Below are 25,779 nucleotides of genomic sequence, written 5' to 3' on the forward strand. Positions count from 1 at the left end.
CCGCAGCCTCCAGGGCCTGTGCTAGCAGGAAGCTGGCATCAGGAGCCAGAGCCTGGGCACACTCTGAGGGGCACCTGGGTGTCCCAGCCACTGTCTGAAATGACTGCTGCTAGATAAACTAGGAAGGGCACCTGTTTGCATGGAGTTCAACCCTCTATCTTCCACAACTTTCTTCAAGCACTCCTAGGGCAGCTGCCATTTGTGCTGGCTTTAGAGAGTGGTTAGCTCTCTGTGCAGGTCGACTGTCCCCACCAGCCCTTGTCCCCTGGCCCTGCCCATCCCCTTAGGTGCTGGTCTCTTGTGACCCTTCCCTCAGAGTCCACACTGAGGTTCAGGTACCAAGCCCTGGAGGGGCAGTGGGCGCAGCTTGGACCCTGGTCCTGTCCAGGATCTGTTTCTGTCCGTGTCCTCTCCCTGGAGCCCAGCTCTCCAGTCTCGGTGACCGCCATGCCCATTGTGGCAGGGCAGCACCCACTAGCCTGGCTTTGCTGCTGCTGGGAACCATGCCAGGGGCCTCTCTCCCTTCTCCCTCCTGAGTGTCCTGGGCTCCTCTGAAGTTTTCTCAAGATAACCACCCCTCCCCATTGTCTTAGTCTCACATGTTGTGTCTAGTTTTGCATTCGCATCCCATCCCACCTCCTCATTGACACGACCCTCCCAGCAGCAAGCCCTTCAGAGCCCTGAGTGAGGCAGCAGAGGGGAGCAGGACCATGGCGGGCTCTCCATCAGGGTCCAGTGGATGGAGCAGGCTGCCGCCCCCTGTGCTGGGGGCAGACACCGGCCTGAAGGGGTCAGTTCCTAAACACCGCTGGGCCGTCCCAGGGTGCTGAGGTCCCTGAGCCACCTGCCAAGCTACTGTCCTTCCATGATTGCGGAATGTAATTTAAAGGAGCGAGGATGTGATGGCATCTTATTCTTGTTTTTCACTTGTTTGCCCCCAGTATGAGTATGCACTGAGACACTTGTATGTGCTGGCCAACCTTTGTGAGAAGTCTTACCCAGTCAGCAGGTGAGTGCGCACGGGGCGTGGGTCAGGGCGTTGGGGGGCGGTCAGTGTGATTCTGACGACAGAGGGCCAGTCCTGCAGCAGCGGCCTTGTTCCTGCCCTCCGTCCCAGGCAGCCACACCACCCATTAGCGGCTGCTTGGACACACCTGCTGGTCCCCTCCGTGTTGGAGTATGTTTTAAGCATTAACACAGCCCTTTCCTCTCTCACAGGATAAAACTGTCCATGGACAAGGTGTGCCTGCACTACTAGAGAAATTCTCCTTTTGTACGTGTCAAGACGCCCTTAGCCTGTGTGTTGATCAGAACCTGAAGAGGTGGAACAGAAGGAGGCCCGAGCCCCCGCCCCAGGCTCCTGTCCCTTTCCGGGCCTTTCTCTCGCAGGAGGGCACATGCCCTGCCCTTCTCCCTGGCCGTGGGCAGCCCTCGCAGGAGGCTCCAGGAAGCTACAGATGTGAGAGGGTAAAGCTGGGCCGGGAGAGGTGTGCCCGCCGCAGCTTGGCTTTGTCCCGCCGGCTGGCCAGGTGCGGGAATGCCGCGGGGCCTCTAGCCAGCAGAGGGGCTTCCAGGGGGGCCTCCAGAGCCCAAGCCTCTTCAGGCCTTCACAGTGATTTTATGAAGAAGGTTCTGAGCCCTATATGGAAGACTATTTTTTAGAAAAATCATACTTTTTGATTGCTTTTTGTATTTTATTTTGCAAAAACAGATGAGTCCTGGGAAATAAAGGTCTGTAACTGAGCAAGGACTCATTCTTGGTCCCCGCTCCTCTGTGGCTTCCAGCCTCCCCTCCCCCACCCACCTCCATCCTCTACTCCCCTTGCTGGACTCGCGGCTGCTCTGCCATGATGACTTGCTCTTTGTCTTACTATGGGCTGCCTTTCCCTTCGTCCGCATGGATTCTCAAGGTGCTTCCTAAAGTGTCCCACTCTCTGCTTATGACCTGGAAAAATAGTAGAGAATGGCTCAAGTCCTTGGGTTCCTGCATTCATGTGGGAGCCCTGGGAGAAGCTCCTGGCTCCTGGCTTCTGACTGGCACAGCTCGGGCTGTGGTTTCTGTTAGGGGAATGAATCAGCAGATGGAAAATCTCTCTGTCTCTTTGTCTCTCTCCTGTGGTTCATGTGCCATCAGAAATGAGGTCTGTGTATTTAAACCACGTCTGTTTGATTTCTGCCTTGGTCATTGTGGGTCGCTGTAACAGAATGCTTCCTAGGGGACCTACTCTGGGTCTCTCACAAGTGTGCAGGGCCCTAAGATGTAGGGCCATCTTCCACTGCTTTAACAGGCCGCAAGCAGGGAGCCAGATGGGAAGCGGGGCCACCAGGACATGAACCGGCACCCATATGGGATCCCAGCACATACAAGGCAAGGACTCCAGCACCTCGCCTCTCTTGGTGTTTGTTGTCTTGGAAAATTACTGAAAGATGGTGGTTCCATGGTTCCAGCTATTGAATTGTTTTTACTGTCAAAAAACAAAAAGTTTTTTATATATTTTGGGTACAAATTATCAGACATGAGAGTATTCAAATATATGTGAAGAAACACAAGGATTGCAACATACTTTGTACCAATATGCCGGACCCTCTGCCAGGGCCTGCCAGCCTCCTCCTTTGGCCCCTCAGCTCTGGCAGGGGTCCCTTGAAAGTCGAAGCCCTGAGAATTAAGGTTCAGTGAGGTTGTGTGGGAGGGCCCTAATCCAGTAGCCCCATGTTCTTAAGTTAAGAGAGGAAGGTTGAGTTTGCCCGGAGGAGAGCGGTGTAGACACAGGAGGAGGTTGTCCACAAGCAGGGGAGTCCTTGGGAGCCCTTGGGGCTGAGTAGGAGGTCCTGTTGGTTAAGCCCCTAGTTGGTGGGACCCCAAGAGACTGGGACACTTGTGGTCTTCAAGCCTTGACGATCAAATGTGTAAGGGAAGGCTTCCCTCGGGCAGTCATGTGGGTGAGATGGTGTGTATGGGGCGTACTAGCCCACATGAGACACCCCCAAAGCTCAGCGAGGGTGATCCATCTCCTGCCCAAGATCTGATCTTCCCACCTTCTTGGGGACAGGGGTGTCGCTGCCGCCCAGCAGCGGCAACACTAAAAATGACAAGGCACGCTCTTGAGGGTCTGGGAAAAACTGGAACCACAACCAAACCCCTTACTGCCAAAAGCGGCCATGTTTAAATTCTTCTCTCTCCGCTGCTCCTGTCCCCATTGGTCTAAGCTTTCCTCCCTGCTTCTTTGGCCGGCCCTCTTTCTGCCCCCAGTCTTTCTCGTCCGTCTTCATTTATCTGTCCGTCTGTCCACCCTCCATCGCAGTCGTCCTGTCGTCCTCCTCCAGCTTTTACCAGCTACTTTTATATTGTTCTCAACCAATCACTTCTCCCCATGGGTCCACTTGGCGCTACGTGATAGGCCAGTAGTTGCAGCGGGGACATTAGCCCATCCTGTGACTTCCTGTTTACTTGCTGGTGAGACCAGCTCTGCCTCCTGGCCCTGGGCCAGCTGCCATCTTGCAACGGCCCCTCCTGGTCCCAGGAGCGGCTTTAGCACCCTGCTCCCCACACAGGGGCATCAGGTAACCAGAACCCTACTCCTTCTGCTCCCCAGGCAGCCAGCTCCCTGGCTTCTCCTGACAGGTGGGACCCAGCCTACCCTCACATACCTGGTATCCTTACCAGGAGCCCCTCAAACCAGTCAACTGGAGGGCTCTGTCCGCTGGCTGGCACAGGACCCAGGGGGAGCCTGGTGCTCTGCTCCAAACCCCTACTTCACTCCAGCTTGGGCTGTCATGTGCTTGCCCACAGGGGGCCCCTCTTTCCTTCCCCGCCAGTGCAGGACCAGTGGCAGGCAGAGGCCTCCATGCCTCAGAGGTTGGGGGTCAGGAGACAGTGTGGCCCCACCACACCCAAGGCAGTGTCAGAAGCTGAGGATGGTGTGTTGTGGCAGACTGGTGGCCACGAGGGTGGGGACACTGTGAGGCTGTGGCCAGCTGCCCCCCTGCTGTGGGGTCTTTCTCTGCTTCCTCACATCTGTGTCGTCAACCTCTGGGGCCAGGCAATGTATACTGGGCAGGGGTAGGGTAGAATAGGGTGTGTCGCCCACTGAACTGACTGGACCCAGAGTACAACAGGTGTTTGCTGGCCAGCCAATAAGAGGGTTGGATCCTAGGATTTGAAGTGTGCTAAGGCCAGCTCCCCAAGCCTGGACACCTGTTCATGGCCACTCACACTGGGGTGAGGTGAATGTTATGGCCTACACTGGAGGCACTGATGAGCAGCTATTTCTAACCAAGGCCAGGATGCAACCACACATAGTCCCAGGCTAGCTGGGAAACAACAGCACATAGGTGTGATTTGTGAAGCAAGAACTGGGGACATGGGTCAGGACTGCTTGGTCCAGCCTGAGCATTCAGGGAAGCTTCCTGGAGAAGTTGGGCTTTGAAGGGTGGGTAGGAGTCGGTCAAGCAAGACTACTGGGAATGGTGTCCCCATAGCAGAGGCAGAAAGGGGAGAGATGACTGTGAAAAGGACCCGGGGTTAGGAGGGATGAGAACCCAGGACAGAGATGGCCAAGGGCAGCCATGGCCCAGGGTCCCCAAGGTTGCAGGTGGCTGAGCCTAAGCCCCAGGTTCCTGTGGAGGACAGGCCCCCTCAGGGGCAGGCAGGGCCTCTGTAACCCCACCTGGGAAGACATGTGTTAGAGGCTGAGGACCCCCAAACATAGCAGATGCCGTTTTCAAAAGAGCTTTTATTCCTCTCCCCCCATCCAACCAGGTGTCTCTTCCATTGGCTGCCTGGGGGTGGGAACGAAGTGTCCACCAGGGAAGCGTCCCTGTGTACTCCCCTATGTGGCCACTGGATGGTCCTGTTGTGTCCTGGCTGCTTCTGTCACGACTGATGGTGGAGGCAGGGCAGCCGCCCCCCCATCTCCTCCATACACACCTGAGATGCTCCTGGGAGGCTGGGCAGACCCCAACAGCCCAGCCCAGGGGCAGGGGGCAGGGGAGCATCTGTGGGCAGGCACCCCTTCCTTGCTTGAACTTGGCAAATGAACCCTGGGCTCTTCCTGAGAAAGAGGAATGGGGTGGCTGAAGGAGCTGTGGGGAGGGAGTGGGCTTGCCTGCTGCAGCTCCACTTCCGGCCCTGAGTCTGTTTCTTGGTCTTGGGGCTATGAGTTGTTCCTGGGAAGCGTCCTTGGCTGCTCCTTGGTCGTGTTTTCACAAGCATCCTGCCACACTGGCCTTGGCATGCTCTGGGTAATATGCACGTGTGGCTGCACGTGGAAGTGTGCCCAGGCAAATGTGCCCAGGTTGCCTGCTCCACATACAGGTCTTCAGGGATCCCTCCCTCAGAGACCCCGCGGCCACCCTGCCTCACAGGAAGTTGGGATCTCGCACCACAAGGCAAGGAGGGCTGCCGCCGCTATCCAGGGGCCGGTATACGAAGTGAAAGTCGCGCTTGGGTTCGCTCCGCAGCAGGTAGCCCTTGATGCGGTGGGGCAGCGCCTCGTCGGCCAGCTGGAAACAGCGCCCGTCCACAAGCACGAAGAGCCGGTACTCCTGCGGCTGCGCCACCTCGAACTTTTCAGCGCATTGTTCACACAGCGCCTGCGCCTGCGTGTCCGCCCGCGAAGCCAGCGTCCGTGCCTGGTGCTCGGGCTCCAAGTAAGACACACAGATGAAGTCCTGCGGGGCGACAGGGAGGGTTCACGGTCGCTGGCGCACGGCACAGGAGCGTGGCGCAGATGGGGGGCTAGTGCACCTGCGACCCCTCCCTCTGTGTACTTCCCTGCGGGTCTCCTGACCCCATCACTCCATTCTTCCTGAGCTCCCAGCATCTGGGCTTAGTAGGCAGGGCAGGGAGAGGGTTCCTCGCATGCTGGGGGCTGGGGTGGGAGCTCCTGTGCGCACACGTGCAGCTCCTGGCCCTCTCAGAGTGAGTCCTGGGGCATGGGCTGGGCTCCCGGTTGCAAGGAAGCAGGAGCTGACTAGGAGCCTGGCACCTCCTTCTGTACAGGTGCCATCCGCTGGGCGCGGGCTGCCCCCTGCTGGACGGAGTGGTGGCGGCAGTCAGGCCATGGGGCCATGGCCACCACTTGGCACAGCCTGTCTCTCCCTGCCTGTGTCCACTTAGTCTCCCATCAAGCCTCCCAGGGGGTTCTGTCTTCTGGGCTCTCACCCAAGGGACGGGATTGAAGGCCAGGGTGTGGAGGCAGCTGGGAGGGGCTGAGGCTGGGGCTCTCATGAATTTGGGTCATCTATGGCCTGGGAAGCCAGCCTGTGGGGACAGAGAGTGGCTGGATTGCTCAGGGTCCAGAACGTGTACCTCCTGCCCCGGGGGGACTGGATTGCTGCCCCATGATGGCTGGGCTATCTTAAAAGCCAGGAATGGTGTTCAGGGTGGGTGGGCTCCAGGTGCTCTGGAAGATGACAGCTCTTCTGTCCTGGACCCTGGGTGTGGAGCCCCTGGGTGCCTCCCTGCACACAGGGCCACAGCACGGGTTGACGTGGATGGTTATAGGAGTGACAGACACGGCTGGGCAGCACACAGGGGTCTCACTCAGCCTGTGGGAAGTGGGTGTGGGATTCAGGGAAGGCTCCCCAGTGGAGTCTGTTAGAGCAGCTGAGTGGTCTTGCAGGATGGACAGTAACAGCAGCACAAGTGGGGAGGGGCAGGACAGCATTGTGGGGGCAGGGCAACGGGGAAGCTGGGCTCTTGAAAAGTGGCAGGCTGGCATGCAGGCTGCGGCGGGGGCTGGGGTAACATGGCAGAAGTCTGATCAGGACCTGGGAGGACAGGCTAGGGGTAAGGGACCCTTGGCAGAGGTCCCTGTGTTTGTCTAGGGTCCCAAGGCTATACAGCATGGCTGGTGGGACTCCCCAAGCCAGACACTCCCAACTCCAAGGCCAGAGGTGCTAGGCCATGGCAGGTGCCGAGGGCTGGCAGTGACTGGCTTATTCCTGCCAAACCCAGCTCGGCTGTCTGATCAGAACTGGACACAGGGAGGGGCTTGGGGCCCCCTCCTTGCCGCTCTGAAGGCGGTGCGCGGTCCATGGTCCCACCCACCCCATCTCTGCACCCCAGCCACACCTGCACGGAGGAGCGCGAGGCCCGGGCCTTGTTGAGCGTGCGCCGGCGCTCCCAGCGGTGGATGGAGTCCTGCACCTCCACGCTCAGCTGCCGCGTTACCGTGATCTTGTCGTAGTTCTTGATGTGCTCCAGGGCTCCATAGGTGGTGGTCAGATAGTAAGAGCCTGCACGGACGAGGATGGGAGGAGGCTGAGCTGGGACCGCCTCCGCCCCGCCCCTTCGTGGCTGGCCAGTCCCGCCCACTCACTCTTGGCCACACCCACTGCCACTGCAGCTCCAGCACCTGCTTCCAATCTCACACTGGTTCCACGGTCTCACCAGGTTTATACTTAGAGCAACACAGACAGAGGGAGGAAGAGAGCAAACCAGCCAGCAAGCACAGGCGAGCTCCCAAACTTTGTTTCTCTTTCCAAATACCCACAACAGTCAGCTCTGGGCCAGGTCAAAGTCAGGAGGCCTGGAAGTTCATCCAGCGAGGGCTCCCCCATGGATGCAGGGCCCCAAGCAGTGGGGCTGCCCCTGGCTGTTCTCCGAGGCACAGTGGCAGGGAGCTGGATTGGAAGCAGAGCAGCCAGAACTCAAGCTGGCAGGGAGTGGCTTAACATGCTGTGTGACAACTCTGGTGCCCAAGTAGATGTTTTTAAAATGTGAGTCCTTGTGAATGTATTGTCTGTTCTAAAAGCAATGCAGAAGAAGTTCTGATTATGGTTGCACCATTACATGCAGTTTAAAGTTAAAGGTTAAGCCCAGGAGCAGTGGCCTAGTGGCTGAAGTCCTTGCCTTGCACGCACCAGGATCCCACATAGGTGCCGGTTCTAATCCCAGCAGCCCTGATTCCTATCCAGTTTGTGGCCTAGGAAAGCAGCTGAGGATGGCCCAGAGCCTTGGGCTCCTGCACCCACGTGGGAGACCAGGAAGAAGCTCCTGGCTTTGGATTGGCTCAGCTCCAGCCACTGCGGTCACTTGGGGAGTGAATCAGCGGACAGATCGTTGTCTCTTTTCTGCATATCTGACTTTGCAATAGATATAAATAAATCTAAAAAAATAATAATAATAAAATTGAAGTTGGTGAAACTTATCATTTGCTCCTCCGTTTCCTTCCACCTTCTTGAGCTAACTGGGCCCGGTTCTCGCTGCCCGCTGCTTTGTGAAGTGACTGAAGCTTTGAGGTGCTTCCAGCTGCAAGGCTTCCACGAGGTTTCACAATGAAAGCTGTGCACAGAAGAACGCGTGCACGGATGCCACACGTTCATTCCACTTGACTTGTTGGGAACTTCGGCAAGAGGAGCGGTGAGCCCCTTCGCTTTACACAGGAAACCAGGAGCCAGAGAAGGAGGGAGGGGGAGTGGCCAGGGTCACACGGTGGTCAGGGACCCACAGGAGGAGGTGGCTTTGGGCAGTCTGCCTTCTACTCTCCAGCTCTGCCCATGCCCGTGGCACTGCCATGGGCTTCCCTACCACTCTCCATCCATTCTTTTCTTTCTCCCTCCAACCCCACTTTTTTTCCCTAGGTAACACCTGACAAAAATCCCAGATCTCCCTTGCAGCTAGCCAGAGAAGGCAGCAGACCTCTGCTGGGGGTCTGTGGAGGGAAGTGGAGATCTCTGGGCAGCACAGAGATTAGGATGACAGCTTTGTGGGGTTTTGCGTGTCCTGGAGCACAGAGGTGAGCGCAGGGGGCACAGCAGCTATTTTGTGATCTGAGGTGACAGGCTTCAAGACTGCGGCCGGGTGTGGAGACATGCGAGCTGGCCAGTGATTGCTGGCTGTCCAGGGCTGCTTTAATGGACATGTCCATGCCAAGGGTATTCTTCTTGGCCACCCTGTGGGTTGTTCTGTGTCCACTGGGTGAAGCTATACGTCCCCATCTGCTCTACTGCCCATACGGGAAAGTTCATGCCCACAGGTCATGTAATTTGTCATGGCCAAATGGGAGACAAGGCGGCTTTGGCAATTCTGTATTCATGTTCTCCTGCATTCTGGTGTGCGGGACCACTAGACCACTCACGCATCTGCCTGTCAGGGCCTCCCTAGCCCCTCCAGCCACTGCATCGCTCAGAGCACTGGGTTGCTAACCCCACGGAGGAGCCCTGGAGGCGTCTCTCCCTCTTAGGAGATGGGGCGATCCCTGAACCCTGTCTAGGACCCTCTGGCCTACTCACAGCCAGAGTGCCCCTTTGCCTAGCCAATTTGGCTTTGAGGATATGCAGTTCCGGCTAGGACCACCAGGTGGCAGGAGAGCCCACTGTGAGTTTTGGAGCGGCTTGGGCTGCCCAACAACTGGACAGGCCTGCACTGGGTAAGACCTCATTGCCTGGTCTGATGCTCCAGCTATCAGCCAGCAGGGGCTGTGCTGGTGCTTCTGGGACAGGTGTGGATTTATGAACTGCCTCCAGTCAGGCGCCCAGGAGCTGCTGGGTCTACTGTGCACCCGATGATTTCCTGGAGTGGTGGCAGCAAGGGAGAGAGGTCAGATGGGGGGCCAGGGGCAGTGCCCCAGCAGCCAGCGACTAGGCCCTCTTTATGGTCTATAGGAAGTCGCTGGTTGCTCTGGCCCCACACACCTGCTGCAAGGATAGTAGGACCTGGTGTCCCTTCCCCTGTTTCCATTCCTGTGTGGGGCACAAGCTCAGGAAACAGGGCTCCCCAGGGACGTGACTGCTGGCCTGGGGGCCTGTGTTCAACAGGGAGCAGTCAGGCTCATGGGAGCTTGGAGACACATGGAACTGAGCCTGGCTCCAGCACCCATCCTGCCCTGGATAACCAGCATCTCCCAACCACTTTAGGGACTTTTTTTTTTTTTTAAGTTAGAGTAACACTCTTGTTGAAGTGAGAAATTTCTGTACACGAGGCTGCTGATGCTTGGGCTGCTGGCTTGTGGGAGCACCTGCCCTTGGCTCAGTGTCGGCAGCTTGTGCTGTCTGCCGTGACTTTTGACATGTGAACCTTGAACTTGTAGCTGTTTCAGGCACAGCAGCCCTCAAGGCCACGCACAGCTTCCTGTTGAATGTGTGTTGGGAGGGCGGAGTCGACACATCTGTCCCTCCGAGGGGGGCAGGGCCTGGGGAATGCAGAGTTCTGCGAGCTAATCCTGCCCACAGCCCTGCCTCCCTCCCCTTCTGTCTTCCGGCCTCAGTGGTGGAGCCTCTCCCTGCCTCCTGGGTCTGGGGATCCTTCCACACGTGTGTGTGTGTGTGTGTGTGTGTGTGTGTGTGTGTGTGTGTACGCGCGTGCGCTCACAGGGCTAGGGAAATCAAGCAGGAAGGCACAAGCAGGTGATGTCCAAAATATGGCGTGAACAACAAAGCACTCATTCATTCTCACAGGTGTCTGGCAGGGCCGAGGGGGCAGGCTGGTGGGTGCATGGGTGGGTGAGAGAGGGATGAGTAGTTGGGCGGATGGATGAAGAGGTGCACGTGTGGATATGCAGCTGATAAATGGATGATGGAAGGGTAGATGGATAAAGAGACAAGTGGATGTATAGACACAGACGTTGCTGGATAGATGGATGGATGTGTGGGCAGACAGACGCATGGATGAGCAGACAGGTGGATGTGTAGACAATAAATTGATGGATACAAGAGTGGATGTGCCAGACAGAAGATCATTACTGCTCAACAAAGCTTGGTTTCTCACAAACTCTTAGATCCTCCTGAGAAATAAACTGACCCACTAGTAGGAAGATTTTAACTGAGAAGAAAAAATGGCTTCAGATGTCCCAAAGCCACACGATGACAGTGTCACGGCTGAGCACACATCCTCGAGCTGGCAGCACTCACAGAACTGCCCCCGCCGCACGGGCCTCCAGAGATGCACCAAACGCAGACGGACACAGGCCGTGTGGGACAACCTTGGGAACTGCAGGGCCCGCAGGGGCCATCAGGGCCTGACCGCCCCCTCTGACCTTGCAGGCTGCAGTCTCAGGGGACAAGCCGGCAGGCCCCTTCCAGAGCTGAGGTCTGGGCTGGGGACAGCACCTCAGGGGCTCAGTGGGCGGGAGGAAGTCGTGAGAAGGAGAGGAAGGAACCAGGAGGGTGCGGTGGCACAAACCACATCTCTGTCCCCACCTACTGGGGACGCAGGGGCTGCCCTCGCAGGACACTGTCCTCCTCCCACTGCCAGAGACCAAGACCCAGGCCGGACGGGCAGGGGGCCCAAGAGCTGCAGCCGGGGCCCTCCGCCTAAGGAACCATCACTCCCGTGAGGATCCATAACAGCTGCCAACTCCCAGCAAGGCCTTTCTGCATCTGGGTGGTTTGTTCTCATCTTTTCTGGTGGCACCTCTTCCAGGAGGCCCTTCCTGGCTGCATATCCACAGGATCACGCCCCACCATGGGCCTCTGGCTCATTGCTACCGCCCAGGAGTGACTCTCACACCATGTCCCCGGGGCTCAGCCTCAGCCCTGCACCCAGGAGGCTGAGTCAGGGGCGAGTAGGGGAAAGGGGGAGAAGGGGCAGGCACTCACCCTCCCCCAGCTGCAGGGCAGGGTCCATGAGCTCCATCATATACTCCACGTCCAGGAGCAGTTCGGTGACGCTGCTCCGCACCAGCACGTACATGAGAACCGGCAGGAAGTCGTCCGCCCCGTACGGCTTTCCTGGGAGGAGGAAGGACAAGGCAGCGATGACCTGGGCCTCTTCCTGGAAAACGCTGTTTTCATTTGACAGGCAGAGACAGAGGGGAGAGAGAGAACGAGGAAGAGAGAGATTCCTTCTGCTGGTTCACTCCCCGAGTGTCTGCCACAGCTGGGGGGCTGGGTCAGGCCAGAGCCAGAAGCCAGCAGGCTGGAACCCAAGTCTAGTGTCCCACGTGGGTGGCACGGTGCCAAGGACTTGAGCCATCACCTGTCACCTGTGTGGGCAGCTGCATTAGCAAGAAGGAAGTTGGATCCAGGGCAGAGATGGGATCCAACACCAGGTGCTCCCCTTTGGGATGCTGGGAAGTGAGGGTTCCAAGTGGGGTCTTAGCCGCAGTGCTCAGCGTTCGCCCGGGAGGCAGTCCTTGGGGTCCTTCCCTACTCGAGTCAGGGGCAGGGACGTGCAGGTGAGGCAGAGTTTGCCTCAGCTCCCCAACTCTAGGAGGGACCTGGACGGGGCCTCCCGGAGAGGAGGTGCCCCCTGACAATGAGCCAGCCCCCCACCCCTTCCCTCTCCCCACGACCACCCCCTCTTTGCCAAGTTCAGTTTACGTGACCGTTCTCAGCCCCACCCAGTCATCCCAGCTGTGTGCCTCACAGGGGCGTTTCTGGGTACTTTCCTGCCCCTGACAATCACAGCAGCCACATATCTCCCTCCCCTCCTGTAAGACAAGCCTGCCTGGCACTGGATGAGACCCGAAATCTCATTGCACCCCTCCCCAGGCTGTGGCTTTGTCAAGTTCTGGGGAGAGCCAACAGGTGCCTCCCCACAGCAGGCGTGGGCGTGGCATGGGCGTGGCTCTGGCCACCTGGCGCTGACCGCTCAGAATGCCCTGGAGATCTAGCGCGTCACTGCCGTGGGCCGCTGGGGAAGTAAGACTTGGCTGAGCAGCCCTGCGTAGTGGAGAATGGCCATGTAGGTGCCCGGCCAGCTTCTCACTTCCTCTCAGACAAGGGCCCCCAGATCTCAGCTGGTGGCTATTGGTCTGCGTGTGACCCAGAGAGCCATGCAGTACTGTGGCCCGTGGTGTCTCAGTTGAGATAAATACACTGGCCAGGACCCGCGCCCAGCAGCCCACAGTTCCTTCCAGAAGTGCTTTTCCACTGGACGTGTTTTCAAAGGATGTAGGCAGTTATCGGGGAATACAAGGCACTTTCAAAAGCTCATGGCAAATGAAATAAAACGGGAAGTCTATCCTGGTGCAAAAAAGGTTGAAACTCATTTATATAGTTCCTTGAAAAGTATATTTAAAAAATATTTATTTTTGTTGGAAAGGCAAATCCACAGAGAGAAGAAGAGAAAGATCTTCCATCTGCTGGTTCACCCGCCAAGTGGCCTCAGCAGCTGGAGCAGAGCCAATCAAGCCAGGAGCATCTTCCAGGTCTCCCACGTGGGTGCAGGGTCCAAAGGCTTTGGGCCATCCTCTATTGCTTACCCAGGCTGTAAACAGGGAGCTGGATGGAAAGTGGAGCAGTCAGGATATAAATTGGTGCCCATATGTCTGTGCATAGAGGCAGAGGATTAGCCAGTTAAACCATGATGCTGGCCCCCGGAGAAGGCCTTTGAGAAGTTTCTGTCTAACTCATATTATGGAAAAAAACAGGCTTGGATTTAAATAAATTTTTACACTAAAAGAAAAATCTTTCAATTTCATTTTCCAAAAAACTTGCTAAAGTCCACTCACACACCTGCCAAAACAGGAAAATGTCAACAGAAATGCAAAATAGGGGCTATTGCCATGGGATAGCATGCTAAGCCCCCACCTGCAGTGCTAGCATCGCCCACGGGCACTGGACTGAGTGCTAGTGGCTTCACTTCCAATCCAACTCCCTGATAATTGCTGAAAAGATGGCAGAGGGCCCAGCTCCTTGGGCCGCTGCACCCAGGTGGGAGACCCAGAAAAAGCTCCTGGCTTCTGACTAGCCCAACTTAAGCAAGCCATTATAGCCATTTGGGGAGTAAGCCCAAGGAGGGAAGACCTTTCTGTCTCTCCTCTCTCTGTAGCTCTTTCAAATAAAAATAAAGAATTATTTTAAAAAATGTACACATAAAGACCAATACAAATTACAATAAGCATTATAATACCAAAAAAAAAGTACAGAGCCTACAAAAGTTCTCACATTTGGCTTTGAGCTTCCTGGTGGCTAACGTGAAGAGGAAAGTGTAGTCTTTAAACCCTCTTCTCATTGTTGCAAAGAAATATATCTGTTTCTTGGGGAAGTCGGGTATTTTTTCTCAACTCAAGCCCTAGTGGCTTCATTTTGGGGGAAGTGAAGAGCTCTGATGGACAGGAGATCTGCTCAGTGACATCCCGCTCGAGGCAGGCAGTTCCAGGGGAGAGGAAAGTTCTCTTTAAAGAGTTTACACCTGCCCCTTCTAACAGTGAGAAGGAGCGGCGAAGGGGTGGCGGTGCCCCGACCCTCATACAGGCTTCAGGGGGCTGTGGGATTCTGCCTTGGCCTTGCAGAGGTGCAGTGGGGAGAGCTGCGGGTCAGAGCAAGTCCTCGTCCCCGCTCCAGCCTTGCATGGAGGTTGCAGGACAAAGTGCCCGATGGAGGATTAAGAGAAAGTATGCAGGTGTCTGGAGCCACGTTGCGCCACACCGAGCCAGAGGAGCAATGGGCACGCCAGAGATGCTTCCCAAGAGGTGACGTCCCATTTCAAACTAAGAGCAAAATTAAAGAATGCTACACAGTGGAGGAAAAAAACAACCAATAATCGTGGCCCCTTGTCTGCAGTCAGATGTGGCCTGGGAGCAAATCACTGAACTCTCACAGAGTCCTCCTCCTCTTCCTGCTAAAGGGCCTGAGTCGGCAAATCCAGAGACGGGAAGCAGGCCAGCAGCGGCCAGGGACAGGGCATGAGGGTCAGGGCAGCGCTGGCTCATGCACGCAGACTTTCTTCCTAGCGTGATGAAAATATTCCGGAATTGGGGATGTTTGAGTTGCACAACTTTGCAGCTGTGCTCAAAGCCACTCAACTAAAAAAAAAAAAAAAAAAAGATCACATAATGACCACATGATGGGTGTTGCAGATGTATGATTTCTATGACCCCGTCTTGCACCTTATGGTCTCGCCTCACCCCAAGCCTGGCCCTGTAGGTGGGACCTGCGACAGCAGCTGGCACATATCAAGCCCTGGTAAGCGACGGCCAGTGGGCGCTGGTGGGCAGCCCTACATGGGAAGGTGGATGAAGACCAAAGGGAGTTGGAGCTGGGGTTTACCCTCCTGCCCCTTCCCGTCTAAAGCCAACGGCTTCATCCAGAACTGGCAACACCCAGCTGGCCAAGGAGGGGCCTTGCATTCCTGGCCTGCCCGGTCTGCTCCCAGTCCAGGACAAGCACTGGCCTCTGTGGGCTGCTTCTGCACCCCCGCATTTTCCAGGTGCTCCTATTCGCTCAGGGACACAACCCTTGACCACCCAAGGCGTGGCCCATCCAAAGGCCGAACTATACTTCCCAGCTTCCCTTGCAGCTTGGGGCAGGCAGCCTTAGGTCTAAATTTGGGCTGATGGATTCAGGGAGGTGAGGAAGTGACAACATATTTAACTTCCGGGTTGTGACCTTAAAGATGCAGAGAAAGCCCAAGGATGGTGGGGACTGGGATGGACGGAGCCTGGGTTCCCAGGGACCTGGTGGGGAAGAACGGGCTGGCCAGGCTGCACTGGCACATGATGAAGCAATGCCCTTCAGTTCCATTTACGTGTGTGTGTGTGTGTGTGTGTGTGTGTGAGAGAGAGAGAGAGAGAGAGATAGAATTAGTATTCAGAACAGTTACAACACCCTTGTTCATTCACTCATTCATTCATTTATTCCCTACAGTTCTCCTTGACCTGCCCAGGAAATAAGAATGAGTTCATCTGAATTCCAGTGGGGACCAGTAAGATAGAAGTACAGGTGCGTGAAGGAACTAAGAGAAAGCCCCCCAGAGCCTGGGGCGTGTGTTGGGTCCAGCAGTTCAGGGGCTGGTTCAGTCACTCGCCTCCCATATGGGCGTGAGTGCCTGGGTTCAATTCCTGGTTCTGGCTGGATTGCAGCTTCCTGCCAGCATAGGCCCTGCGATGCAGCAGCAGTGTGGACATACAGGATGCCTGCCACCCACACAGATGACTTGGCCTTGGTTTCCAGTACCAGGCTACATGTGCTGCTGCAGGCACGTGAGGGTGTGAGCCAGCCAAGTGCACGCGCTCTTCCTCTCTTGCCTCCCAAATGACAAAACAACAGACAGCTCAAAACCCCAAGAGTTCACTCACCCTGCGGAGAGCTCCTGTCTGCAGTGCCCATGGCCAGCTGGGTCACCTGCCTGCGGGGTTCGGCCCGAGCAGCTTACAGGGGGCCCGAGGAGGCCTGTGCCGCTCCACAGGCTGGGCCAGCACAGTCTCCTTGGGGTCCTCTATGGCTGCCACCATGCAGGGCTGGCACCGGGAGGTCTCTCTTAAGGTCTGCCCCATGGGTGTGAGTTCTGGCCACAACTCAGCCCTGCTGGTCCAGAGGACAGACAAGTGACACCTGCCATCTTAGCCACACTCAGTTTCTACAAAGTCTGCAAGGCCGGCCTTGGCAACCTCTCAGGGCTCTAGACAGTGAAAGACGAGTACAGCGAGAGAGCGACAGCCATGTGAGTGACTGTGGACAGTTATGTTCTGCCTGCTCAAGGGGCCCCAAGCTTCCCAGCTGGCCAACGAGCTGGCTCAAGAGGCTGAGAACTTTTTTTTTTTTTTTGGTAGTTTTTGCAAAGGCTCGCACAGCCCAGTGGTAGAAACCCCAGGGCATGAGCCTGCAAGGGCATGAGCCTGCAAGGCCGTGTGGCTTGGGCTCCACGTCTCTGAGCCTGCGTTCTAGTTGGTGTGGACTGGCACAGAGGACAGGGCCCTGCTATGGGATTGGAGAACACTGTAGGCGGGGCTTCCACAGGGTGCCTGTGTAGGCAAGGAGGCCAGAGGGGCAGCCAACTTCTGGGGCTTCTCCTGAGCGCTGAGTCGGGCAGTGTCAAAGCAGAGGCTCTTGGGAGGGAAGGAGGAGACTGTTTTGTGGTTGGAGTTGTTCTGCATGTGGCTAATTCAGGTCTTAGAATCCTGGCAAATGAGAGCCAGTAAGGAGGAGGCGTTAGAGGAACAAGGCCAAGTTCAGAAGCAAGGATGTGAAACCCAGGCCTATGTCTCCGGGAATTCACCCGTCACACACGCACTGGTTTAACCCTGCTAGAAACGGCACTTGGCCTGAGCTGCCTCACTTTCCCCCCAGGGCAAGCTACGTGGTGGCTCTTGACTGTGTTGCCCCCAGGGCAGATGTGCAACATCTGGGGTTGCTTCTTGTTGGTGGCCACTTGGCCGGTGGTGGGGGGACAATCAGAGACACTGTGGGGCACCTCAGCATGGCCTCTGACTCCACGCACCTGCAGGGTGCACAGCCTGGGGACCCTGGCCAGGGATGTAGAGACTGACCCTGCGTGCAGGGTAGAGGCAGGACACATACTCCTCTGGGTGCGGAAAGTCGGGCACCCTTCTCCTGCTTCTCCCATGGGCCGTTTGTGGAATTTCAGCTGACCCCTGGAGAAGGGCGTTGGGGCACATCTCCTTGCCCCTCACAGTGTTCGATCACCCCATTCTGGAGGGCTCCCTTGACGCTATGACTGCCCGCAGCTTTCCCACGAGCAGCTTAAAGGTACGCAGCAAGCAGTGCTGGTGAGTGGATGAGTGACTGCTTCCGGCAGTGTCCTGCCCTTCAATCCACTCATCTCCAATAGCACAGCTCTCTTCGCCTTGGATCGCAAGAGCCACCTTCTCCATGAAGCCCTCTTGGATTGTACCCATTCTCAGTGCTTCACACCCCGAACAGCGTTCTGCCTCCATCGGCCTCCCACAGAAATGCCACAGTGCTGCGTCACAGGCCAGTCCCTGAACTCGGAACACCGCCCCTCCTCCACCTGCTGTACATCACCATCCCTCTGCCTGGGACACCCGCTGCCTCCCCCTGCCCACTTCTCCTTGTCATCTCCCACATCCTCCTGCACGCTTGGATGGTTCCTGCTCTACCTCCTACACTTTTTTGTTTGCTCGTTTAATGTTGTAAAAAAATTATTTGAAAGGCAGAGAGGGAGCCAGGGAGAAGGAGCAGGAAGGAGGGAGAGGAAGAGAGAGAATATGAGCATCTTCCATGGTCCTGGCTCAATGGCTCAATGGTTAAATCCTCACTTTGCAAGTGCTGGGATTCCATATGGGCACCGGTTTGTGTCCCAGCTGTTCCGCTTCCATCCAGCTGCCTGCTTATGGCCTGGGAAGGCAGTAGAGGATGGCTTGAAGCCTTGGGACCCTGCACTGCGTTTAAGACCTAGAAGTTTCTGGTTCGTGGCTTCAGATTGTCTTGGCTGTAGCCACTTGGGGAGTAAGCCAGTGGATGGAAGATTTTTCATCTTTCTCTCTGTCCCTCCTTTTCTCTGTAAATCTGATGTCTTTTTTTTAAAAGAATCTTCCATCTTCCGGTTCCCTCCCCATCAGCTGGGCCAGGCCAAAATCGGGAGGCCTGAGCTTACTCTGGATCTCCACCATGGGTGGGACCTGAGACCTGCAGCCCTCACTGCTGTCTGCACGGCACGCAGTGACAGGCAGCTAGGTTACAAGCAGAGTGGTGGCAATCCTCCCAGGTATCCCACGTGAGCCTCCTGCACAGCCCTGGAACCCCTGAGTCACAGCCCAGCCCTCCCCTCTTGTGACTGCTTTAGTGCTTGTTGTTTTTTTTTTTTTACTCACCCTGGGGGCTCTCCAGTGGCAGGGATGGAGGCTGTGTGAGCTGGGGCAAGTCATTAAGCTTCTCTGAGCCTCTGCCCATCATGGCTATTCCAGACCCCAGCACTGGGCCAAGGATATAGGATGCTGACAGGGGACTGAACAGAAGCCGAGTATGTTCTCATTGGACTCCACTTCCTGGCCAGAGTCAGGGTCACGAGCATGGACAGTGAGGTCTACACGAGCCTGGGCAGTGGCATGCTAGGGAGGGCTTCCCAACAGGCTCTCTGGGGGGAACAGACAGCCCTGACATTCAGCAAAAGGCCAGATCTCATGCTGCAAGTTATTTCCACCATGGCCACTTGCAAGCTGGCAAAATGAACATGCAGTTGAAAGGAAAAGCTCTCAGCTCCCCTGAGCTGGTGCCAGTCTACACAGCACGCCCATTCACGCATAGCCTTCCATTCAGCAAATTCAGTCTCATGGTGAGGAAGGCGTGCCCAGCTCCCCGAGCTGCCAGGGCTGCCTCCAGCTTTCTGGGAAACCTGGGCTCCTAGGTCCAACCCTACGCACAGGGAGACTTCAGAAACTTTAGGCAGTGCCCCTGGGATGCTGGATGCCACCACAGTATAACCCAGTGATGTGAACACTTGTGGTGTGTGGGTCAGAGGTCACACCCACCTGGCTGTGCATCTGAGAGCCCTGCCGGCTACAACCAGCTACCTTCTTGCCGGTTCCAGCTGTGTGCCACTTGCAGGGGCAGAGGAAGCTCGCTAAGCGGTCATTATTAATGCATGTACCACCTGCTGGAAGATGCTGGAGAAGAAAGCTCTCCTTCCCATACAAATGAGCTGAAGGGTGCTCAGCATAGAGTGTCTCCCTCTGCCACATGCTCCAAGGAAAGTGCTGCTGCTCTGAGCAAGGCTGCCCCCTCCCCGCCGCAGGTACCAGCTCCCACTCGGCTCCCTGCAGAGAGCTCAGCCTGGCAACTATGCCGGCCTCGAGACACAGAGGCCCCACCTGTCTGGCAGGAAAAGCCTTAAGACTTCAGAGGCAGCGCAGCTGGGTCCACCTTTGCCCACTCATCCCCGACTCCAGGATTCCTGAGAAAGACCAGCTGCAGAGGCGGGAGAGGCAGCCACTGAGCTTGGGTCCCGGATTAAAGCCTCAGCCCACAATCCCCTGTCAGGTGTAATCTGAAATCTCTTCAAGCCTCAGCTGTCTTGACAATGAGAGTGTCATAGTCCATGGGGTGGTGGTGAGGGTGAAAAGATAAGGCTGAAGCAAAGAGCACAGTGTGGCACCTGCTGAGTTACTGGAATGCGCTGAATAGCAGATCCAATTATCCTGAGAGGTGGGGGGCGTGGCCTAGGACACCTCCCAAGGTGACAGGTCAGGGCCTCAATTATGCTTCTGTGGTGGGGCGGAGGAGCAAGGCAGGGGACCTCCAGTGCCCCTCTTGGCTGGACCCCTGCATGGCACCCAGCCTAGCCCTCTGCATGGGATTCAACTGATGCAAGCACGAAATCAACTCGAGGGATTGGACATGGTGGTGGGGTTCGGGGGGACTGTATCTATCCATCTCACACAGACTGGTGGGAACCCCACAATGTGCTGGAAACAAATCTCCCACCAACAGACACACATTATCAACAATCAGCTTAGCTTTTTAAACAGAGATGTTAAAAGTCTTGTCAATTGCTTTGTTTTTCTAAAGGCAAAGAGACAGAAGGAGAGAGATTCACAACCCAATGGGAAGTGGAGTGGGAACTGCTGGTTCACAACCCAATGCTGGCAAAGGCTGGGACTGAGCCAGAGTGAAGTCGGCCTCAGCGCCCCCTGGCAGGTCTCCTGCTCCTGACAGCCAAAGTTTCACATCCTTATCCCTATCCTTATCCTTCCTCCTTATCCCACATCCTTATCCCTCCCTGTCCCACCTAAAGGGGGTCCTGGGCTTGGATCTATCTATTTTCCCCAAATGACAGCACCTGCTGTTGGACATCAAAGAGTCCAGAATGACTGGGGCCAGCCTTCGTCCTGGTGGGGGTTGGGCCAGCATCCCACCTGGGAGCACTGTTTCGGATCCTGGTTGTTCCACTTCCAGTCCAGCTCCCTGGGAGAGCAGCAGAGAATGGTCCAGGTGTTTGGGTCCCTGCATCCATGTGGGAAACCCAGAAGTAGCTCTAGATTCTTAGATTCAGCCCAGTCCAGCCCTGGGCCATTTGGGGCCATCTGGGGCATGAACTAATGGATGAAAGAGTACCCTTGTTCTCTATTTCTCCCTCTCTTTGTCACTCTGATTTTTAAATAAATAAATTTTTTTTTTATGGAGGTAGGTTGCCAAAATAATGGGAGAGATGGATGCGAAAGTTCTTCTTTTAAAATTTATTTACCCAAAAGGCAGAGCCACAGAGACAGAGAGGGAGAATGAGAGAGAGAGAAGAGAGACAGACCACATCTGTTGGTTCACTTCCAAATGATCACTTGGGCCAGACCCAAGCCAAAAGCCAGGAGCTTCCTCTGGGTCTCCCATGTGGGTGTGGGGGCCCAAGCACTTGGGCCATCCACTGCTGCTTTCCCAGGCCATAAGCAGGGAGCTGGATTGGGAGTGGAGCAGACATATCTCAAAGCAATGCCATTTGTGGAGTGCTGATACAGGAGGCGGTAGCTTAACTTGCAATGCCACAGCGCTAGTTCGTAATCCAGAAGCTTCTCTTACCAAGTCTCACGGAAGCCCAGGAGGAACCCAGTTGACTCACCACCACCGGATGAGAGCCAAGTTTCTCCAGAGCCATTTGCTACTGAGAACTGCAACACACCTGACCCAGGACTCTAGCCCTGGCCTCATGGAAGATGCCCCCGAGTGAGACTCAAATGTCAACTTGGGGTCAGCTCCCAGGCTGGCTGTCTGCCTAGCAGCACGGGCTTTGCAGGGAGACAATTCCTGGCATGTACCAGGTCCATCTGTAGCATGGGCACAACAACAAACCATCTTTCTGGAAAGATCTGATCTGTGTGTCTAAGTCTACCCACTTTTTCTTGTTTCTAATAGGTGTCACCAGCGGCCACTTCCCCTCTGCCCTCTGCCCTGCTGCCTTCCTGCTTCCAGGGGGTGCTTGTGGGTGACTGTGTTAGGCTGCGGCTACTAGCATCATGTGTCCCCATCCTAGAGGCTGGGCCCTAAGCACTCTGGAAGCAGAGCTAGGATGAGCTGGACAGTGGATGCTGCAGGTCAGTGGAGGTGGGTGGGATACAGCCAGGAGCCCTGTTGCTTCCTGGGGTCCCCAGTGAACACTTGGAGCAGCAGGAACTGACACTGGGTGCCCGAGGCAGAGGCAGGTGGGAGTCAGAGCTCTGCAAGCCACTGATTGTTAAAGTTGGAAGAGCATGGAAGAGTCTTTTGGGATCTGGTTGATAAGACCCAGCCAGGATCTAATCTGGAGGAAATGGCTGCCCGACCCCAGATGAGGAACTTCCATTAGCAAAGGGTAAAGGTGGGGAGGACAACCCATCTTTCTCACATTCATGCTACCAGTAATGGAGAGAGGCTCTAGAAAATTCCACACTGCAGCCCTTCAGGGGACCCCACACTGGAGGAGGGAGACATGCTTACAGGTTCTTAGGAGGCCAGGCAACATCTAAGAAGGACAGCTGGTGACGACACAGCCCAGGGGCATCTGGGAGATGGACAGCTTGGCTTGGGAGGCGCATCTGATCACACAGGTCCCACAGTCACTCGGGGGTGAGGGTGCAGATGCATCCGATGCAGAACCCAAATCATGTCCACAAAGGACATAGAGGACGAGAGCACACAAATGTCCCTGGCCCAGGCACCATTTCCATGTCAGGGACTCTGAAGTCAGAAATGGTTCCCCAATGAAACATTTCAAAAGAGCGTGTCTCAGACCAAAGCTTGACTATCAAACAGGGACCTGCAGGATTGCTTGGGGTGAGGCTGGCCCAGAGCCTGACCTGTCCTGTGCCATATGTTGGGCCCCTGGCGAGCCTTCTAAGCACCCTGGGAGAGGCAGTCCCAGCTCCCTTTTTTGGGTGGGAAGACCGAGGCTCAGGAAGCTGACCCTGTGCTTCCCATGGGTTGTCCCACTCCTTGTCCCATCTTAACCCTCTTTCATGCACTTGTCAGGGCCCAAAGTTAGAGCACCAAAGCTCAGCCTCTTTACTGCAGAACACTGAGCCTCACCTTGACCTGACCTTCATGACTCAGAGTCTGGATGTCTGGGCCTGGCTTCTGAATTGGCAGAGACCCCGCCTCCCCTCTTCCCCTCCCCCAGAGGAAGGAGCAGCCCCGCCCCCTCTGAGGGGTGCTGGTCCACCTGCCAGCAGCACCTGGTGCCTGGGTTCTAGCTGCTGCCACCTTTCATTTCCATCCTGCCCATCCCAGAACCTGGCTCTCTAGGAAATTTTCAGCAAAGCAAACAGCTCCTTTGCAAACTTTCAGGTGTTTGGGCATCAGTACTAACAATGGGGACTGAGACTGTGAAGAGAACAGCCCTTTGCCCTCCCCAGGTGGTCTCCATGCCGATGCCCGAGGTAGGGGTGGGGGACTGCCAAGCCCTAGCCTGCTGGGGCCCTGGGGAGATGGTATCAGACATCTGGCCAGGGAGAGCTGTAACTAGAGTACATGCTGGCCGCCAGTCACAGACAAATGACAGGCTGTGCCACAGGCACAAGGGGAAATTGAGGCTGCCAAGTGATGGGAGTCTGGTCACACAGCCAGAAAGAGGCACAGCTGAGTCCCTGGAACAGCCTGTGTGTCCCCCCACCCTCCAGCAGAGGGTCCCATGGGACGCTGACCCTCTCTTGCCTGATCCAGTCTTGCTGCTGTTACCCCGTATGCACAGGGCACCTCTGAGCCTGCCTCTGCATCCTCGCTGCTATAAACCCAGGGCTGCCTCGCTCTAAGACGGTCAGAGCAGGCTCCTGGCTAGTCCTTGCCAGCCCTCAGCTGGGCCAAGGCCGTCCAGAGCAGCTACTTCTGGCCACCATGCTGTGCACGTCAACCCAGACCCACACCCGTGTGCTCCTGTCCCGTGGCCTGGGTGGTCATCCCTAGTACTGCTCACGGCCCCCCGCTATGGACTGCTCTGCGCTCCCTTCACACTCACGGGGCATGCTCTGCACTGAAAATTCCTGCCTTATTTGGAAATGGCAACATTGTGGATATAATTAGCTAAGATGAGGTCACGCTGTGGGAGGGAGAGTCCCTAACACTGAGCCACCATGTCCCTACAGAAAAGGAGAACCTGGGATTCAGACAAGCACTCAGAGAGGGCAGCGGGCAGATGGAGGCCTGGGACAGACCCTGCCTGATGAGCCCCAGGTGGTGATTTTATAAAAGCCTGCAGCGCCATGGGACGCTGTGCCTCGGCTGCTCTGTACCCGGTTTGCTGTGCTGCAGTTCAGCTGCCCTGTGCCTTTCCTTAACTCCTGCACAGGCACATGAAGGGCAGACTCCCTCCTGGCCTACAGAGCTTCAGCTGCTCAGGGCCTCCTCCTGGTCCCCAGCTTTAGCCAATTAACTACCTCCCCCATCAGATGAGCAAGATCCCCTGGGATTGCTGGCTACATCCTGGATCCTCACCCCAGCCCTGCACCTAGAATGCCAGGGCTTTGACAGACTTGTAGCATAGGGGACACAGCCCCAGGTTCTGCTCAGCTCCTCCACCCAAGTCCACCTCCTCCAGGCTGCCCATCGGGTCCTACCTGGGTTGCTGAGGGCCATGGAGTCGTAGATGAGCTTGCAAGTCTTGAGCAGGATGGAGATCTTCTTCTCAGGCGAGTAGGCCTTGTGCATGCTGGTGAATTTCTGCAGGATCTTCTCCATGGTGGGCATCTCGGGCACGCTGGTGGTGATGCCCAGGTCGGTGGTGGTGGTGGCCAGGACCACCAGCTGGTTGTCCTTGAGCTGCTGCAGGGAGCCATCCTTGCTGTGGATCTCGTACAGGCTGGAATCGATGGCCTCCTTCAAGGGCTTCAGGACGCACTTGTACAGGGCTGACTCCACAATCGCCTCTGCAGGTGCACAGTGGCAGGCGAGCATGAGGGCACCCTGCCAGGGATCCTGCTGCCACCCTCAGGCCCTGGTCCCTGGAGGCTATGCCCACAGCCCTGGCAATTAGACCCTGGGGTTCTGGCACATGCAACGGGGGAGTGTGCGATACAGGAGCCACACAGCATACATTCTGGCACAGGAGTCCCAGGGAGCATTTATAAAAGCACCAGGGAAGACAGAAGGCAAAGATGAGTTTACTTTGGTGCAAAATGATTCTCAGATCCATGTAGACTCCTTGTAGGCAGGCAGGGGTTTCAAAATGGTTGCACCTAAAATTCTTACTTTTTTTTTTCAAAGATTTATTTATTTCCATTGGAAAGGCAAATTTACAGAGAGGAGATAGAGAAAAAGATTTTCCATTCACTGGTTCACTCCCCAAGTGGCCACAATGGTGAGAGCTGAGCTAATCTGAAGCCAGGAGCCAGGAGCTTCTTCCTCCGGGTCTCCCATGTGTGTACAGGGTCCCAAGGCTGTGGGCCATCCTTGACTGCTTTCCCACTTTTCCAGGCCACAGGCAGGGAGCTGGATGGGAAGTGGAAGATCCAGACACAAATCAACACTCATATGGGATCCTGTTGTATGCAAGGTGAGGGTTTAGCCAATAAGCCATTGTGCTGGGTCCAAAGCCTTCTCTTTAAAAGCAATGTTTGTGTAACTATTCAAGAGTTAGAAAGAGAGAGACAGAGAGAGAGGGCTCACCACTGCTACAGTCCTTAAATGCCCAAACAGCTGGAGCTAAACAGCCAGAAGCCCTGAGCTCAATCCAAGCCCCCGCCATGGGTGGGAGAGTGGGGAGTCCGTCACTTAAGCCATCAGCACTGTCTCCCAGAACTTGCTTTGCTGGGAAACTGGACTCAAATCCAGGCCCTCCGACATGGGGTTAAATGCCTACTTCCAAGTTAGCTTTTATTTCCATTATTCCACAGACTCAGAAGTCGCTTCCTCCTGACCTGTCACTGTATCCTAACGCTTTCTACACAGCCTCGCATACAGTAAACCCTCACAGGGCTGCCCATCCACACACATCCACACAGTGCCCTATTCATGCTGGAGTTGTGCAGTGGACAACCCGGGCAGCTGTATGCCAAGGGACAGGGTACTCAGTAAATGACTGGTGGAAAGACTCTGGGATGTTGCTTTTTCAATACTTAAGGCTGGGCAGGCACTGGACATAGCAGGTAACTCGTTGGCTGGAACACCTGCATGCCATATTACAATGCCTGAGTTCAAGTCCTGGCTGTACTCTGATTCCCGGTTCCTGGTAATGCA

General features: G+C 56.0%; 2 protein-coding genes across 6 annotated transcripts in view; one reads left to right on the top strand and one right to left on the bottom strand.

Annotated features, from left to right (window-relative positions):
* LGMN (legumain) overlaps positions 1-1,743 on the top strand; it is a 29,550-nt gene extending 27,807 nt beyond the window's left edge. For all 3 annotated transcript variants that reach the window (XM_040975132.1, XM_040975131.1, XM_040975133.1), the window contains 2 exons: positions 942-1,009; positions 1,219-1,743. In XM_040975132.1, coding sequence (XP_040831066.1) covers positions 942-1,009; positions 1,219-1,258 — 108 coding nt within the window. In that variant the 3' untranslated portion in view covers positions 1,259-1,743. The remainder of the gene's footprint in view (positions 1-941; positions 1,010-1,218) is intronic.
* Positions 1,744-4,717: 2,974 nt separating this feature from the next.
* The window catches only part of RIN3 (Ras and Rab interactor 3), a 78,701-nt gene continuing 57,639 nt past the window's right edge, over positions 4,718-25,779 (bottom strand). For 2 of the 3 annotated variants that reach the window (XM_040975135.1, XM_040975134.1), the window contains 4 exons: positions 24,162-24,470; positions 11,542-11,673; positions 7,076-7,239; positions 4,718-5,670 (listed from right to left, as the gene is read on the bottom strand). In XM_040975135.1, coding sequence (XP_040831069.1) covers positions 5,359-5,670; positions 7,076-7,239; positions 11,542-11,673; positions 24,162-24,470 — 917 coding nt within the window. In that variant the 3' untranslated portion in view covers positions 4,718-5,358. The remainder of the gene's footprint in view (positions 5,671-7,075; positions 7,240-11,541; positions 11,674-24,161; positions 24,471-25,779) is intronic. The other variant, XM_040975136.1, reaches the window with a different exon arrangement.

The sequence above is a fragment of the Ochotona curzoniae genome, unplaced genomic scaffold (assembly GCF_017591425.1).
Source record: "Ochotona curzoniae isolate NIBS_2020 unplaced genomic scaffold, NIBS_Ocur_1.0 contig_2688, whole genome shotgun sequence".
NCBI lineage: Eukaryota > Metazoa > Chordata > Mammalia > Lagomorpha > Ochotonidae > Ochotona > Ochotona curzoniae.